The sequence below is a fragment of the Ixodes scapularis genome, unplaced genomic scaffold (genome assembly GCF_016920785.2).
Source record: "Ixodes scapularis isolate PalLabHiFi unplaced genomic scaffold, ASM1692078v2 PGA_scaffold3__209_contigs__length_174095766, whole genome shotgun sequence".
In the NCBI taxonomy this organism is placed as follows: domain Eukaryota; kingdom Metazoa; phylum Arthropoda; class Arachnida; order Ixodida; family Ixodidae; genus Ixodes; species Ixodes scapularis.
Window position 1 is genome coordinate 49,754,970 of NW_024609868.1, and position 17,630 is coordinate 49,772,599.

Here is a 17,630-nt window from a genome sequence, read left to right on the forward strand (position 1 = left end):
GGCAGCATTATCCCCAAATACTCGAGCCTCGCGTAAATACATAGAGTGTAAACGCTGTCGCCATGTTATCGTAGTAAGACCGCCCCCCTCCCCCAAAGGGGACTGCAGTACGCGACGGCGTACTAACACAACGGCGACGATATCGACATCGCGTTCAACTTCTACTCCACGGGCATTTCTCGAAACGCTTGATATTGTGTACGCCCGCCTGGAAGGATTTCAGGCGCGTAGTTAAGATAAGGCGGTTCTCCGCGGCAAAAGAAAGCAATTTCAAAAAAGCTTAAAAGCGGCGGCGACGCGTGTGCGGTGAACGCTTGTAGTTTTGGTGTAGACAGGGTGTGTGTGTTCTCGTTGTTGACACCAGCCGGCGATAAGGCACTGCAGGCGGTAGCTCAGTACAGCAAGGGCTAATCCAAGTGACGATCAACGTAACCCCACCGCCAACCCCTCGCGAACCGGTCGCCGACATGGCTCAGGCTGTGTCATGAACCACGTGGTAGAAGCTCGGGTGTTTTCATATCAGCGCGTGGAGGGACGACAGTGCGATTCCGGAAAGTCTTTTTTCGAAGGCCGCTGACCACAATTTTTTGTCTGGAGACTTTCCCTCTTTCTTCCTTTGACGTGGATCAAGCTTTGCCGACAGCCTCAGTTGTGACCTCTCTTTTCAAATGTACGTTTGCAGTGAGTGAGCTCCTCAGCCTCGGACTTGTCACTTGTGCACCCAGTAGTTCTTTCACTTGGCAATTATATGCCATCAGTTGGGGTTTAATTTCTATTATTTATGTATACATTATGAAGACGTCCTGGAGCTCCGAATGAGTGTTTTGTGCAGATTACTTTTGCAAACACAAAAAGACTATACCAAAGCAGCGGAATTTTCGAAGTGTTGGCGAGTTGGACCTAAACTCGTTGAAGCAAATTCTTCCGCCTGACTGTTCCACCAAAGTGAGTGCGACGGACTACCTCTGCTACCATTGCTTCATGCACATCACTAAGGAGATCTCGATGCGAAGCTCAGAGCAGTGCCCTGACATACTTGTGCCAGCTGAAGAAGCAATTGAAGATCTAAAACGCAGCATACTACCTACAGATGTGTCGCCGCTGAGACAACCAAGCGTCGTAAGAAGTCGGGACAGGCCTGCCTATGTCAAGAGAAAGCAGACAGAACTGGAGCAGGTTGCTGTCAAGATTATACGCTCAAGGCTACGTATTGCGTACGACAGGGACGCACCATCGGGGGCGTCCGAACCAACATGCTCCACATGCACTGAGTGGGTGGACAACTTTCGGCAGGCCTTTGAAACCGCCACCTCTCTCCGGGAACGATGTCAACTGCTTACACTCCTGCCGTCAACACTGACGAAGAATGAGGTTCAAAAGATGATTCCACAGACCTCAATGTACCTCACCAGTAAATCCCGAAAACTCAAGGAAAAGCATGGCGTGTGGTATGAGCCGGATCCTTACACGAGGTGCAAGGTGAGCCCTGAGAACCTGTCTGCTGCCCTAGAGTACTTCACGAAAGACGAGCTACAATGTTCGCGCCAAAATCCCAACCAGAAGGACGTCATCTCTGTCATGCTCAACGGAGAGAAAACGTTCGTGCCAAAGCGCTTCATGACACGCTCAATACGAGAGGCCTTCCTTATATACAAAGACAAGCATCCCGATTCCGGCGTTGGGCTAACGAAATTTTCTTCGTTGCGCCCTAGATGGGTCCAATGTATTCCACACCAGGAAGTGTGCGTTTGTGTGCGCTGCGCCAAATATTATCTTTGTATTGCCGCTCTAGAGAACGTTACAGGCTCAACATTCAACACTGGTGAAATGAACTCGGCATTTCTGTGCGACCCAGACACAGAACTGTGCCTTCAAGGAGACTGTGATCACTGCCCAAAAGGCCAGTTTCTTACACTCCAGGAACTTGATATCCCGGAGGATGAAGAGATTGTGCTTGCAACATGGGAGTCCGGCGACCTTGTGAAAAAAACTTTGGAACCTGAGACTTTCCTAAAAGTCATCCAAGTGACGGTTGGAAGTTGGGTACTTCACAACCATATCCGGCAAACGCAAGGTAAAGCGATCTACGATGAAAAACAGTGCATGCAACGCGGGAGCATTGTCTTTCATTTTGACTTTGCTGAAAACTGGACCATCGTGCTTCCTGACGAAGTGCAAGCATATCACTGGAAAAAAAAAAGTTTCGATATTTACATGTGTAGTGACGACAAGAAAATCTACAAACAGCTTTGCCATCATCAGTGAGGACCTGTGTCACGACGCCGCTCACGCTTGCTTGGCTCTAGAAAAAGTGAAGGAGTGGGTTGAAGACAACGTTGCGGTATACTCGTACGTGACGTACGTAAGTGACCGCGCCGCCAGTCATTTCAAGAATCGCTACCAGCTTCACCAATTTGCAAAGGACGATTGCCCACAAGCCCAGTGGTTATTTTCTGCATCTGGACATGGGAAAAATGCATGTGACGGAGTTGGCGGACTCGTGAAGCACCAGGCCACGCTGAACAACCTGAGAGAACGTTCAGTAAGCGCAATTCAGACGGCCAGGACAATGGTGAGCGTTCTATCAAAGAAACTGAAAGGCGTGCATCTTGTATATCTGGACGAAAATGAGGTTGTTCGGTATCGTGAACAAAACAAAGAAGAGTGGCTGACGGTGCGCCCCTTCCCTGGCATTCAATCTTGGCACGCGTGGCGGCTCAGCAAGTCATCAACAGAAGGGACCTGTGACGTATATGTAGCACGGACAGTCGGATCTGCTTGGAAGCAACTTTATTAAATGGGTAAAGCGAGGAAAACCTTAGCGTAAAGTGCCAAATTTGATTTCCCAAGGACTGCTCATTTTGAATGCAGGGACATCTTATTTATCACATTTTTCTTCACGGGGTATTTAACCTACTGTTTTTGTTGGTGGTTACTAATAATTTTTATCTGATCACTATAAAAAAAATCCCAAAATGTTATCCTCGAGCAGGATAAAATATATCGGCTTGCCACCATTCATTCATACACCGAGAGCATCGAAGCTGCTCCAGTTAGGCACTATGGCATCCGTCACCTGAAATTGTTTGTAATCGTAAATACACAGCCAACCTAAATATCTTCCTATTATATCTTTGTTTTTGTGTGTGGAAGTAAAGTTATTTATTTTACTCTAGATGTAAAATATACCGGGAGGTACAACTTCACACTGCATCATCTTTTCTCAAATCATTAGTCTCTAATATGATACCACTTTGTACGCTAATGTAAAATGCTGTATATAGTTTCTCCTCCCTTTTACTGTGTGACCGATCGCTCTTTTTATCAATGACCTCATCGGAATAAATGTATATAAAAGATTTGTGCAAGTTTCATGAAACTGGAACTCAGAGTCACTTCTTGTATAGGACACTGCTAAGTGTAGGCTTTGAAAAAGGACCCTACTTTGGGGAGTTGTTTCTTCTTTCACAGGGCAATGATGCAACATGTTTTTAATAGAAATGAATGCCGAAATAGAGTATAACAGGGTACCCAAATTTTTAAAAAAATCGAAGGTGGTGGTGTTTTTTTTTTTTATTCGCATTGGAATTTTTCTTTTGATTTTTTTCCCATGTTTGCCTAAATATATTGTAACTATTGTGTCACTCAGATACCTTATTTATTTTTTCAATAATAGCCATATATTAGTAAATGTCTGCAAGTTATGTAATAATGATTAAATTATTTCATGAGATACAGATTTCCAAAGTTTGCCATTTGTCGTTCGAGCAGGCATGTTTGGCAATTTTTTGAAAACTAAATAAATTTTTAATAAATATTATTACTTTATATTACAAGCAAGTTGTACCCATAGTTTGTTTGTAAAAAGTTTTAAAATTCTCATAATTTTATTGTTTTAATTATTCACTTTCAAACTTGCCCCCTCCATCAGTGCGCGTTATTGCAACTGTCCACCTCTCCCTGTCTTACGATTTTTCTTGTCTCCAAATTTTTTTCTGGTCAAAACTAAGTGTGGATTCGTTTATACCAGACACTAGACAATGTCATAAAAAAACATCAGTTGATTTAAAAATGTCGACCAGCCACCCTTTCGTCGATCTTATCTGAAATCACCCTACTATGAAAAAAATACGAACGACGCAGCACACTTTTTTCCATGTGAGATGAGATTTAGTCGTCAGAGTCAGAGATTTAGTTGCGCGAGCTGACGAAGAATCAGGTAAAAAAAGTGACTTAGATTCGGTGAGGCTTTGTCTCAAATATTTCCAGCTATTTTTTTTCTTCTGGTATTTGCTTTTGCAAAGGAAGCGCTGTGCAAATACAAATGCACAGAAACGACGAATTACTCCGTGGATTACTGTGATCGGCTCTCCACTAACTTTCAAACAAACGCACGCGCCCTTGTTTGTGGAGATTGTACGCTGCTCCGTTGCAAATCAAGAAGGTAGGGCGAGGGTAAGACGGGCCGCGGAGGAGGAAGCAGACGGAAGGCTAAAGAGAAAAGGAGGTTTCGCCCTCTCTTCTCCAGCGTTTCGTCTGCTTCCTCTTCACCCGCCCTACCCTCGCCCTACGCTCTTGAGTTGCAATGGACTATAGTTTTCAATGCATACTATTCAAAACACGGACAAATTACTTCATGTAGTTACGACACGAAAAACGAAGAGAAAGGAAAGGTGACGTGACTACTCGTTCTCACTCCTTACAAATAAGAAAAAGGTGGTATTGAAAAACACATCTGTTAGCACGGAACACATGTACGACGAAACCGTCCGATCCGACGTCCGATCAGGCAATACGAAGGTCGGAGGCGAAGGTTTTCAACGCACTCCCGTGCTACAGAAACCCTCGCCCTCCAAGGTCATTCCGGCAGTTCGCTCGTCGGATCGGACGGTTTCGTCGTACATGTGTTTCGCGCTTTATCATTATATTGCCGACATTCGGAAAGACGTTTTCTCTTAATACTCAACAATATAATCTTGTGCTCATTATCCATGTTTTCTGAAACCATCTCCTCCCAATTAGAAAGAACCAACAACCAAGTTTAACTACTTACTTTATTGCGATCGCGGTTTCACTCATTTACCGGAGCTGCTCCGGCTTTCGAGATCTACGGTCCTTAACGTCTCCCACAGTCTTTCCGTCGTCCCACTAGAAACTTACTCGTCTCGCTGCACGAAAGCAGGCAGCGTAAGTCGCGTTCCACACCCAAACGAAAACTAATCGTCCAACTCTCACCGTACGGCACGTATTATAATATAAAGAGTCAATGTACATATGGCGCATGAGAAAACAAGACACCAAACGACGTCGGATGATGTCGCTACGCCCTGGTAGGCAAGCCCAAGTCCAGCGGCTGCTGCCTGACGGCGCCATTGAGTCCCGGCACGCATACCGTGTGCAGTTCGGGCCCTTTGGCGCCCAACGTGGGGCAGCACTGTCGGGGGTCCGTCGTCGTCGTGGACGAGCTTCGCCGCCAAACGATATCCTTGAGGGAAGCGAAGGGCAGCTCCACCACGACGTGAGCCACGTACGCCAGTCCAACGGAAATGGTCGCATGGCCTAGGAAACTGTAGCACTGCGTGTGCGGAACGCAACAGAGAGAAGACAAGAAATGAAAGCGAAGAACCAGTTATTATCTCTGAAACAAATCGCCTGCACCAACCCGACGCCCATCTAGTTTCAATTATTAATCATCCTCCTAATTTTCTCCAAGAAGAAAAAAGCAAATGCCTAACGTAAAGCAGGTTCGCTGTTTTGTCTCATTTCACATATGATATACCATCAAGCAAAAGCACTGTTCAAATACATAACGTTGGGGTTTCGACTACTTCCATATTTATTCTCATGGCTCCTAGCACGTGCAATAATGAAGCTCGTTGCTGTGTACAAGTAGCACGCAATGTGATCTTGATGAATGCAGTGAAAAACATTTAGGGGACCAGAAAAAAGGGGAGTTTGTATGATACGAACGGGACAAACTGGGAAAATACGTGCATTTTTGTCTCGCTTTTAAAGACAAATCACATTATAAACGATTTTCTGGGGGTAGGAGATGTATTCATATTAAAAAGGATACTGAACTGAAATTTGGAACTTACAAAACAAGGCTGGAGTGATAGGCGCGGCGCTGCAAAACTTTAAAACATCATTCACACAGGGATATCTCTAACGAATGGCCTTAGTCTTAGAAAGGAGGTGTGCGAGTGAACACGGCCGATGAGACCGACAAGGCAGACGAGAGATGTTGTTCCCTCTCCTATTCACTTAGTTCCCTGTCCTATTTGCTTAGTCCCCTCGAGCTGGTGAACCGAAGCAAGTAAGAAAGAAGCGAGGCCGCTTCCAACTGTTCCAGAAAGATAAATACGTCATAACCCTCCCTTAATAACACCCCCCTTAAGAAAAGAATAAAAAAAATACGGCCATCCGTTTGATATATCGATGTATGAGTTAAGTAGTTATGTCTTAAGTTCGTAGCGTCCCGTTCCACGGTTCTGTGGCCTTATTTTGCGAAATCTATATCATCTCAGACATCCCTCTAATTACTGTGTCGGGGCAATCGTATTACGAACCTTTTGCAATAAAAACAATGAAATTGCCACGTGACTTACCATGGTGAAGTGATCGAGGTTGACGATTTCCCTGGTAGTGGCGACGTGAACGTAGACGACCAGAGGATGAATCAGGTAAATGAGGTACGAAAGAGTGCTGAGAGGCACCAGGCCCCTCCAGGAAAGCGTCTCGTTTAAAAGCCCTGCGAGACAGCAAAGTCACGTCCAGAAAATCACCAGTTTATAAGGTGTCATTCAGACACTTGCATGACCACGCTTTCTAAGCAAACCAGATGAGTGGCCAAACGAGGTAGCATGTTAAATGTTCAACCTGAATGTAGTAGCTATACTCTGCTGCAGGTTAAGAAAATCAGGACAAGGTCTTCCCGCAAACCACTACTCTTTCCACTTTAGCAGAGTTGTTGTTGTTTACGCCTTTAATGGCGCGCGCAAGATAATCAACGGCCATACTGCGCCAAACAAGGTAGGTCAATAGAAAAGGATGAGTAGAATTAAACTATAAGGAAATAGTTCTATGGTCTGTTTAAAAACCGATATTTCCAAGAAAATCAAAGAGATGTTTGATTGAGATAGCGGTCGCTCACCAAGTGGCAAGGCAAGGTGAAATGCACTACTTGCAATGCAATACTTGAAAAGATCAGGAAAAAAATTGTGTGCTGCTGCCGAAGATCAGAAGAAACAAAATATAAATAAAAGTCAAAGGTTCACCTCAGCGCACACAGGATAGGGGTTCTCGACCAGTAAGCTATGTGTAAGGTAGGTGTGGCGGATTCTCAGGCGGCATAGGGGGACCATGTAGACTGTTGCGCCGCACAACAGTTGGCCTATGGTTAAAGAGACGAGAAAACCTATAGCTCCGAATACAACTATAAGTGGGGAAGCTGGGGTCCGACAAAATTTTATAAGCATAGGTGAGGCTAAGCCGCTGTCGCGCCGCTGTCGCCTTTTTTCAAGCGACATTTCAAGCTAAACACAGGTGAGATTCGAAAAGCACCAGATGCCAAACGCAGGCCAAGGTGAGCTTTAGCAGAGTGAACGCTAGAGAGGAGGCGAGAGAACTTGCCTCCTCTGTCGCTTCCTTTTAAGCGTTCGCTTTTCTAAAGAAGAAAAAGTGAAGGGCTTTGTGGGGAGGAGCTTGAGCTTATTTTGTTAAGCTGTAACAGAGTATAGCACCCACACATATTAGAGTTCATTTTAGGAACCGTAGTCTTTGATTTATACAGCTAAAGTAAAATAAATACGCATACCGAAGTTTGCATGTCGTTACACAGGAACTAGCACCATTGTTTCTTTGTGTCCAAGTCTGCACAATGGCGAGGCGAGCGTTCAGATATTTAAAAAGACATGTACATTGTGCTCAACTGTTAAATATAATGCGCGAGCAGTGGCTGATACCGAGAGCCGCCTAACCAAGAAACTGATGATGCTGCGAAAACTGAAGCCACTCTCCCTGGGACTGTTGCCACTCCCCGATACAATTACCACATGACCTCCTTGTTTCTTTCTTTGTCGTCCCCAGCTTTAAACTTTTGTGGCATTATATTGTTACTAGTTTTAGAACTTGAATAGGACTGCATTGTTGTTGTAATCCTTCACAATTGTGCGTGACACGTTCATCTGATTAACGTGCAACCTATTTTATATAAAACATAATAAAAAAACAAGTTAGATCAATGTTTTTTTTTTTTTTTAATCACCGGAACATTTATTGGTCTTCGCTTTGCAACTGAGCGTGTAACACAAGAAAATAACTGCGGTGTGGTCTTCAAGACTACCTGCAGAAGAGGCATGCAGTCTCTCCAGCCACTGCTCGTGGTGCATTATATTTAACAATTGAGCACAATGTACTGTGGGAAACAAGGAGATAATGTTCTCGCTTTAAAGCGGTTGAAGTCCCGGGAGAGTGGCATAAGCAACATCAACCGAAACGGGAACACAGAACGTCCTAATATGAAAATGCAATGGCTTTACCAGTCATCCTAGTGATCTGCACTGCGCGAGTGTATATTTTATCCAGTATGGTAAAAGGATACTGACCGCCGTGTCCCAGCTCGCAGGCGACGGTGAGCCAAGCGACGGCCACGCACCAGACGGTCCTGTGCATGGCTGCGTAGAAGGCCATCAAGACGCTGTCCACGTCGTAACCCGCCCGGAACGGGTACGCTCCCAGAAGAGCCACCAGCGCGCACACCAGGGCGGACAGCCAGCCCACAACCAGCGTGGTCTGCAGTCAGAGGGAGCCGCCAGAACTGATGGTCAGCAAAGGCTCTTTTATGGCGCTAGTCAAAAAAAGGATTACCTAACTAAGCATAATTTACATAGTAGTCAAGTTATAGCCTAAGGCTACTCAACTATCTCACAGGCCAAGCTAAACTTTAACTTGTGGCATAATTTACCTAACAACTTCGAACAGTCAGATCCATCCTAACGTTTCTTAGCCAACATTAAATCACCGTAACTTGCCCTAAGCAAACTTGTGTAAAAGCCTAAAGTTCAACAGTGAGAAAGCTAGCGGGGAAGGGATACAGAATAACGGCAAGAGACTACATCTCTAGGCCCCGGTATATGTGTAATATATTTGTGTCACACAACTGTAAAACATAGGACGGCGATAGATACTTCATACTCGTATAAAAGTTATCACGGTAGTGAGTCAACTGACTGAAGATCTCTAAACTTACTTAAGACATTTTCAGCAATTTATTTTTGTTCAAACGGCCGACGTCTCATTACTAAAATGGATCTTATATACTTTCCGCAAACTAGAACCATTGAAAGATGCGCTCACGGGTTTGAGAGTAATGCCCTTGTTCTGGATGAGATAGTAGCCGCAAAAGAGCCCCACGCAAAAGGGCCCGAAGTGCGTGAACGGCTGGAAGTAGATCAGGTTGAGGTGCTGCACCGCTTTGCTGCGGAAGACAGGAAGTACGGGCATCAGCGACAAGTCTCAACCGGAATTAATGTTAACGAAGCCGTCATCACAGTTATGCGGATAATCTCGTCCACGAAGCGTTGCTCAGCCGACATGTCCGCTCAGCACCAACATCGCGGTTTAGAGATCTGAACAAATAGACATGCATATACATTACATAAACGTTCCTAAAAAAAAAAAACTGTTTATTATAAGTTATGCTACTAATTCACTGTGTGAACTTCATGAAATAAAAATGTAACATTAAGCTTTCTCTCCTTGACACTGATTTTCGCATATATTTCACAAAATAAGAAGTGAGACACGATGCTTTCTGATTATGGGGAGTGGATTTAGCTTAGCAGTTATTGAATACTAGAGAGCGAAAGTGATATTTTTGGGCGATGAAGCTGGAACGAGCGTGGAGCTAGCAAGACCAACGTTCTACTTTTTTGTGACATCTGAAGATGAACGTTGTAGTAGGCAACAGCTCTAGGTGCAACCTCTGAAGCACTGTGTCTATTAAAAAAATGCATTCATATCGCGCCCTTCCTGAAGTTCATACCTCCATTCCGAAGTGCTGAGAAGCAACGCCGGTGGCAGTTGGAAGAAGTACGTGATGAGTCCAACAGCCAGCGTCGAAATCAAACACAATGAGACCACCAAGGTTAAACCCAGCACCCTGCACCTGAACCGGAGAGAAACAAATATAAATATTTAAGCTCCTGTCAAACTTCTCACGAAATGCTAGACTCCGACCAGATCAGGTGACACTAGGTTGTATCAGACATATTCTCTAAAAAAAAAAAAAAAACAGAGTGACAACCAGGCAGGACTGTCATGAGTGTTAGTCAAACATTTGTCATACCTAATCTTGTTTTAGTTATGTAAGACCACCATGCTGAAAATGCTGTTTGAAAGCAGTGTTAAAGGGGAACTCCGGTTCATGCTTTCAATTTTGTGATTATGACTGTTTTTAGTGCAGTCAGCGTCCCTGAATTGCAAGGTGTTATTGTTTCTCCTTATTGTGCGTATTTTTAAAGATATCGACGCCTCAAAGTTTTGTTTGTGGCGCGGCCAACGTTACTAAAACACTCAGTTGGGAAACTCCCATAGAGACAGCTTTGAAAAAGTGTCCCCATACTCTCTTCCGAGCGCCGAGCTAATGACGAACACAACGCCACCATTTCTCCCGCAGCGGCCTCTCGAAGAACTGCACGTGACTTCTCTTTTGGCTTTGAGAACAGATACAGCGGTAGAGGTAACAGGGGTGCCACCCCCGCCTCCCCGGCGGACGCGCCGCGTTCAACTACCGACGTTAAAATGCACCTAGGTCAGGACGTGCTACCTGAAAGGCCCGCTGAGGCATAGTTGTATGAAAACAATATTAATTGTTCCGCAAAACCTTGCGAACCAAAGATGATAAAAACATCACGCGCCCATCATTTGGTACTAAACTCTAATAAATTTTATACAAAAAGAGTCTTTTCCGTTTGTTTTTACGCAAAAACAGGCTTTCAAAAAGCTCAAGGTGACTAAAGTACAGACAAATGATAAAGAGTGGCGCTGTTGTCGCATTTAGCGCGGTCTCGGTGGACGCCAGCGGCCCAGGTTTCGACGGCGAGTTTCCCAACTGAGTGGTTTAGTAACGTTGGGCGCGGCCAATAAAACCGAAACTAGCCACTCGAGGCCCCGGCAACACTGGAAATCAGCCGCTATGTGAACGTGACGTCACGATCGTTCTCGTTCAAAGAGTACGCAGGCCGAGCGCCACCTACCTCTGTTGCGCTAGCCGTCTAAAGATTGGAGGTAAGCTGATTTTGTTTTAATTCTGTATGCGTGGTAGTTATCGACCATATGTAGCAAGAGTTAGTGCGTATAACCAAAAGCTGGCGACTGGAAAACCCATGAACTCGTACGGTGCCGTGCTCGGCGGCCACCGCCGTGCGTGCGCTATGCCGTACTCGTCGCTTGTATACCCAAAAGCTAGCGACTGGAAAACGAGTGAACTCGTTTGGTGCCGTACTCGGCGGCTGTAGCCGTGCGTGCGGTCGTCCGAACTCGTTGCTAGGTTTAACTTGTCATCGGGGCTCCGTGGATAAAGCGGCGATGCCCTACGCCGCACTGCCAGTGACGTACAGAACTGGGGGCCCTCTCGCTTTCGCGCTGCGGGTCAGTCCCAGACACGAAGCTTTGAGGCTCTCCGGCGTGGGCCGCGGCGCTTGAACACACCTGTGCTGGGCTGTACACGTCTGTTTTTTCGTTCTTTTTTTCCTCGGGCGCGTAAAAGCCGAAGTCCAAAGTCCACTGGTCGAACAGCGTTCACCCACACCTTCTTCAATTTCCGGTCCGTTGGAAACTTCTGAAGAAGTGCCTCCGGGCTGCGCAGCGGGTTGTTAGAGCAGCCCATAGCGCTGCAAGTTGTACTCGACATATTTCGAGGAACGACTGGCACTCTTGAGCTCACCGAGTTCCTCGCTAAAACGAGTCTTGTAGTCCTCACAAGCAAATAAACAAAAGGCTATACCGAAGCTACACGGGCTACATATAAAAGCAACGGCTAAACACGCCAATCACAAGCCGAAGTAGAGGTGGTAGCGGCTCAAAGAAGCGCACTCCGCGCAACGCCCGGACCGGAGAAAAAAATTAAAACGATACTGACGTCACGGCCCAATGTTGCTTTAGCGATCGGCAACCCGCTGGCCGCCCGCTAAGGAACAGCGGCTCGCGGCGGGTCGCATTTTTATTATCGGCATTAGTTGAGAATGCGGCGTCCCCCGGACGTAATATTCTTGTTGGGGTCGTATTTTGTGTCACTACAGCGATACCAGTAATTTATTTCGTTTGGAGTTTTGGCCGCAGCTGCCCTTTAATAAAATAACTAATTGTAGATAAGGGTGCCTCAACAATGTTTGGTTCTAAAGAAAGCAATACAGGCTTACTTGTAAACAAATAGCAGAAGGGGAAGTGCGATGATGAAAAACTGCATATTGACCGCTTGAAACCACGTGTGCAGCAGACACTGAAACAAAAGGGCACAAATTTTTAGTTAAGGCGGTCAAAGAGGTATAAGGCAGACCATGGCGAAACAATAGATAATGATACAATCTCCTTACCATTTTGTCATAGGGCAGATAATTGCTGACGTAGAGCAGGTTGGTCCACCAGGACTGCATGCAGTTCTCAAGCAGCGGGTCCATCGTCTCCTTCCAGAGGGGACCGGACCCGACCAGGGGCAAGAGGAGGAACACTCCCACGACCAGCATGTACGAAGGGGTCATCCTGAAAGACGGGACAAAATGTAATAAGTGGGCAGACGTTCTCTTGTATGGACGCAAATTTCCTTAAATGGGCACAAGTTCTCTTATATGGGTTCAAGTAGAAGCAACATTTGTTTGTGTGCTGCATTTCAAGGGGGTTACGATGCGGAAGCATTGGGTTCCTTACTTTCCTTTATATTCATCTTTAGTTTTATTCCAGAGGCTTTGTCGCTGTGCTGTCCCAGCTATAAAATTGTATACCCCCACATAAGTTTCAAAATGCCGTACCTCCAGAACCGTTGCAGGAAGGCGGACAAGACGTTGAGCTTGCCTTTCTTCTTCTCCAGCCTTCCCCAGTTGGAGTATACAATCAAAAGGCCGCTGTAAAAGGAAAAAAAAAAAAAAAAAACGAGAATGACATAATTAAGTAAGAGGTTATTTTGGAACAATTTCAATGTTTTCATATATAGTTTACATTTACCTAATAAAAAAGAAGGTGTCCACGGGCAGAAAGTTCTCTATGGCCGTGAACGCGACATCAGTATTGAGGTCCTCCAGGGTTTTCAGTCTTTCTGAACAAAAACAAAATGTAAACAACGATCATGCCGGGAATAATGACAAAAACACAAACTCACCAACTACTGTTCTATACACCTATGATGTACTAAAACTCGATACATATTGGGGTTACAAGAAATAACTAAATTAATTATATCACTTATTGCCCCCTTTATTGAAAGGCCCCTGAAAAGAAAAAAAAATGTCTTTTTAAACAATCTGATTGGCACACGCGCGTCAAAGAATTAATTTTATGCGAAAGAAAAATTAGAGCAATATTGACGGTGCCAGACGGGGTTTAGTCGGTAATCCCCTCCTTTCTAGTTGTTTTCTCTCGGCATTTCGGGCGCGTGGAGGAGAGGGGATTGGTTTCGCCTTCACGTTGAGGTGAAAAGAGCGAATGACCATCTCGATGTGCGAATTACCATTGAGCAACGTTATGTACTTTGCGCGCAGAATTTCGAACAAATCTCTCGCCGTCAATATTCCTCTAAAATATTTTTACTTTCGCGTAAAATTTATTTCTTGAAACGCGTGTCCCAACCACACTGTTAAAAAAAAAGTTTTTGTTAGAGGTTGTTGAATATATTCAAAAAATTAGTATATTTATTTTACATTTTATCGATTACCTATATAATGGTCCTTGAAAAACGTGTAAGTTAGCATTCTCGTATTTTAATTTTTTGCTAGCCGATGTCATAACTATACTTGTACAGAAATATCTTAAAACCTCTCGAATCTCCATTTCACGCTTATATCTAAGATTGAAAGAAAAAGCCGTGCACCCTCACTAAGCGATCGGCGCATGCGGGACGCCGCCATAACTTTAGTTTACAGGAGGCAGACTCCAGTGCGCGCATCTCGTGCTCTACACGCGCAGAGCTTCAGCGTGGTTGTCGCACGTGCAGAAAGACTAAAGTTCCCTCGATGGATCCCGGCAGCGACGGTGTAGTCAAACTGGCCGGTGATATCGGTCTATTACAAGCACTTATTGCTACGGTCTGTAAAGGCGCGTTAATTTCCATCATGACGGGAATTCATATATCGTGATATTCAGATCAGAGGCTCACTGAATCGGATGAAGCTGACGATGTCTGCCAAGAAGTAGGTATGCCCCAGGATGATCCACAAGCAAGACAGAACTCGAATTCCATGCAGGACACACAGGGTGTCCCGGCTCCTCCTTGGGTACAGCAGCTTCCTTGTGTTGGCCACGAATGAAAAGCTGGCCAGCATCTTGGTTGCCAAGCCTGACAAGAAATATAGAGCCACCAGGTCAGAAAAGATCAACGATAGAAACGTTATAAAGATTTTAGAGCAAAAGGGATGTATTAACACCGTCTGGTGTTATTATTAATACGATAGCATTCTTCAGCTGCCCCCCTCTCCGGATTTTTCTTAACTTCCAGGCTTTCTAATTAGGGATGCCGCGAACTTTTTTCGAATCGAAGTTTCGATGATCGAATCAAGCGGTTTGAAAGGTTCGAAAGATTTCGATTTTTTGAATTGTCTACATCGTAAAAGTTCGACGCTTTTCGAACCGTCGAACTTATTATGCTAAAAAATCGATCTTTTTTGAACTTTCGAACTTATTGCGCTGCAAAGTTCGATGCTTGTCGAACTTCCGAACTTGACTGACCAAAAAATCGATGAGTTACAAACTTTCGAACTTATTTATCAAGAAAAATTCGAAAAGTTTCGAACTTTCGAATTCTGGAAAGTCAGAATTCGACGAACTTCGACCTTTTAGGGTAAAAGTTCGACGTTCGTCGAACTTCGAAAGACCAGCGGACGGTTTCATTTGAATTCAAGTAGTGAGGTACATTCGTAGTTTTTTTTTTTCTCGAACTTTTACACGCGGTGCTGCGTTCCTTACGAAAGACAATGGCGTTTGGTTCAATGTTCTGGCATGCTTAGTTTTAACGAAATAAATTTCCGAAGGGGCGAGGAAGAACGACGGGTTTTTGATGATTATCGTTTGTGCCAGATTTGAAGCGCGCTGTAGCCGAAGCTATTTGTGGTAGAGATGTTATATTTTTTTTAAGAATGATCTATGTATAGCCTAGGTAGGTGCCGTCTTAAGATGTGATTATTGTTATTCAACGTGAGTTTCGAAGGAATGTCCAAACATGTATCTACATGCAATTATGCCCTAAACTTGATATTTATTTTTGTCTAAGTTGTTTGAGGTATCGCATTTAAATTAACATCACAGACAGTACATATCATTGCCATCTGCAGAATACAAAATAATGTATTTATTGTTTTTTCACGTTAAGGAATAAATTAACTCATGGGAGAAGATTTCTAATAGTATTCAACTTCAGCACGTCATTGAAAGAAAACTTTTTTTTTTCGCTTCACGATCCTGGGACGTGTTTCTACTTTTAGCCTGTACACATTTTGGTAAAAGAAACTTGTTTCGAAGTTCTGAACCTCTGAATACGCAAGAATACAACACTTCCGGCGAATTCTTGATAGTTTTTTTTCTCCAACTTTTTATCCCCGCATTTATTCTTTTTTTTTTTTTTTTTTTTACTATTGGCACAGGTATTTAGGTCGAAAAGACAGCTTTGAACTTCCGAACCACTAAGCATGTGACGAGTAGTGCCTTCTGACAACGAGTTTCTAACAATGACCATCTACGCAATCTTTTATGCAGTGAAGAGCGACAGTAGCTATACATCTGCATAAATAATTTCGGATTAAAATAAGCTCGACCACGCCCTCTTTCCCCGTATTATTTTCTTTAAAAGTCCAAAATATCTGGAAGGAAGCAAGGGAACTGAAGCCCCCCCCCCCCCCCCCCCCCCCCCCCCCCCGCTACCCTCTTACCCTCCGTTTTTCCTCTGCCGACGCAACTTGTATGGTAGAACGCTCCTCGATTTCGAGTTCTGTCGGCTTTTTGCAAGGCGATTCCTCCGTCCCAGAAAATAAACCTCCAGGACAATTACAAACTTATCTTACTATATGCCAGCGTCACTCGGGCGGCCTTCGATCGGATTACTACCAGCGTGCAAGGGGTGGCGAGGTAGTTTGCCAGGTCGCTTCAAGGTTTTTCTGAGCCTCAACCTCCTACCCGCCCCTGGCCGTTTCAAACTGAATGAGTCTCGTAAAACAGTGTGTTCGTGTGATCACTACTGCGTGATGCAGGTTAAAGACTCCCCCCCCCCCCCCCCCCCCCCCCCTTGTCCACCCCGGGCTGGCGGTCACGATTACTGAACCATGGTTACACGTCGTTCTGCACTGGCAAATATTCCAGCACATCCGGGACACTCGTCGCCTCATTTAACTGCGTGACCAACTTCGCAGAATCTAGATCACACCCTAACGTTTCTAAACTTGACTTTGTAAAAATTGAGTCGTGAAAACGTCATTTGAAACAAAGTGTGGAGGAACTTGAAAACCAGACTTCGAACTTTGAAAACTTGGACTAGAAAAAAATTCAAAATCCTCGAAGTTTTTTTTTTTTCGTTTTTTTTTTCGATTTTAGCGTTAAAAGAGAATCGAAACCTTCGACCTTTTCGAACTTTATGCAGAAAGAAATTCGAAATGTTCGAATTGTTCGACCTTTATGTCTATAAAAATTCGAAGCGTTCGAAGTTTTCGAATTTTATTTCCAAAGAATTTCGAAATCTTCGAATTTATCGAACCTGAAGTAAAAAAATATTCGAAATATTCGAATCCGAAATTTTAGAAACCGTGAAAGCTTCGAACTTTTCGAATTCGAAACTCCACTGTGATCGAAAGTTGCGAATTTTTCGAATTCGACCTCGGTCGGTACGAAAATATCAAAATTTTTCGAAATCGAACCTCAGTTCGCTTCGCAAATATCGAAACATTTCGAAATCGAACTTGGGGTGGTTCGCAACATCCCTATTTCTAATGCGCTGTTGGCAAACGCAGTAGACCATTTCAGCTCATGTTCTAACACTCCCTCACATTCGCACACCCTTCGAAGGACATGACGACCTTAACGTCGTCCTAGAGGTCGTCCTAGACATCGTCCCCTAGCACGTCTTCTTCGACGTCGTCCTTAAGGTCGGTCTAGACGTCGTCTTGATGTCGCCCATTAGGATGTAGTCTTAGACGTCATCCTTGATGTTGTCCTAGACGAATCCTATCGCAATTCATGGACAACCAGTAATAGTTTCTGCAGCCAATTGTTTTTCTATAAATCTATATTAATACACTTTCCCAACTGCTGGGTCAACAAACTCACCAAGGTGACCGGACTGTGAGTTGGGTTTCTCTGCCTTCTTCGGGCCGCACATTCGGTCGATGCAGGTTCCGAGGAATACGAGTACCAGCAGTGCGCCCAGTATACTCCTG

General features: G+C 44.5%; 1 protein-coding gene across 1 annotated transcript in view; it reads right to left on the reverse strand.

The window, feature by feature from the left end:
* Positions 1 to 5,036: 5,036 nt before the first annotated feature.
* LOC8039391 (nose resistant to fluoxetine protein 6) overlaps positions 5,037 to 17,630 on the reverse strand; it is a 62,700-nt gene continuing 50,106 nt past the window's right edge. Inside the window, exons 6-16 of the mRNA XM_029976986.4 lie at positions 17,521 to 17,627; positions 14,369 to 14,548; positions 13,222 to 13,312; positions 13,029 to 13,121; positions 12,597 to 12,762; positions 12,423 to 12,502; positions 10,046 to 10,168; positions 9,358 to 9,478; positions 8,607 to 8,793; positions 6,609 to 6,751; positions 5,037 to 5,575 (exon numbers count right to left, since the gene is read on the reverse strand). Coding sequence (XP_029832846.2) covers positions 5,321 to 5,575; positions 6,609 to 6,751; positions 8,607 to 8,793; positions 9,358 to 9,478; positions 10,046 to 10,168; positions 12,423 to 12,502; positions 12,597 to 12,762; positions 13,029 to 13,121; positions 13,222 to 13,312; positions 14,369 to 14,548; positions 17,521 to 17,627 — 1,546 coding nt within the window. The 3' untranslated portion in view covers positions 5,037 to 5,320. The remainder of the gene's footprint in view (positions 5,576 to 6,608; positions 6,752 to 8,606; positions 8,794 to 9,357; positions 9,479 to 10,045; positions 10,169 to 12,422; positions 12,503 to 12,596; positions 12,763 to 13,028; positions 13,122 to 13,221; positions 13,313 to 14,368; positions 14,549 to 17,520; positions 17,628 to 17,630) is intronic.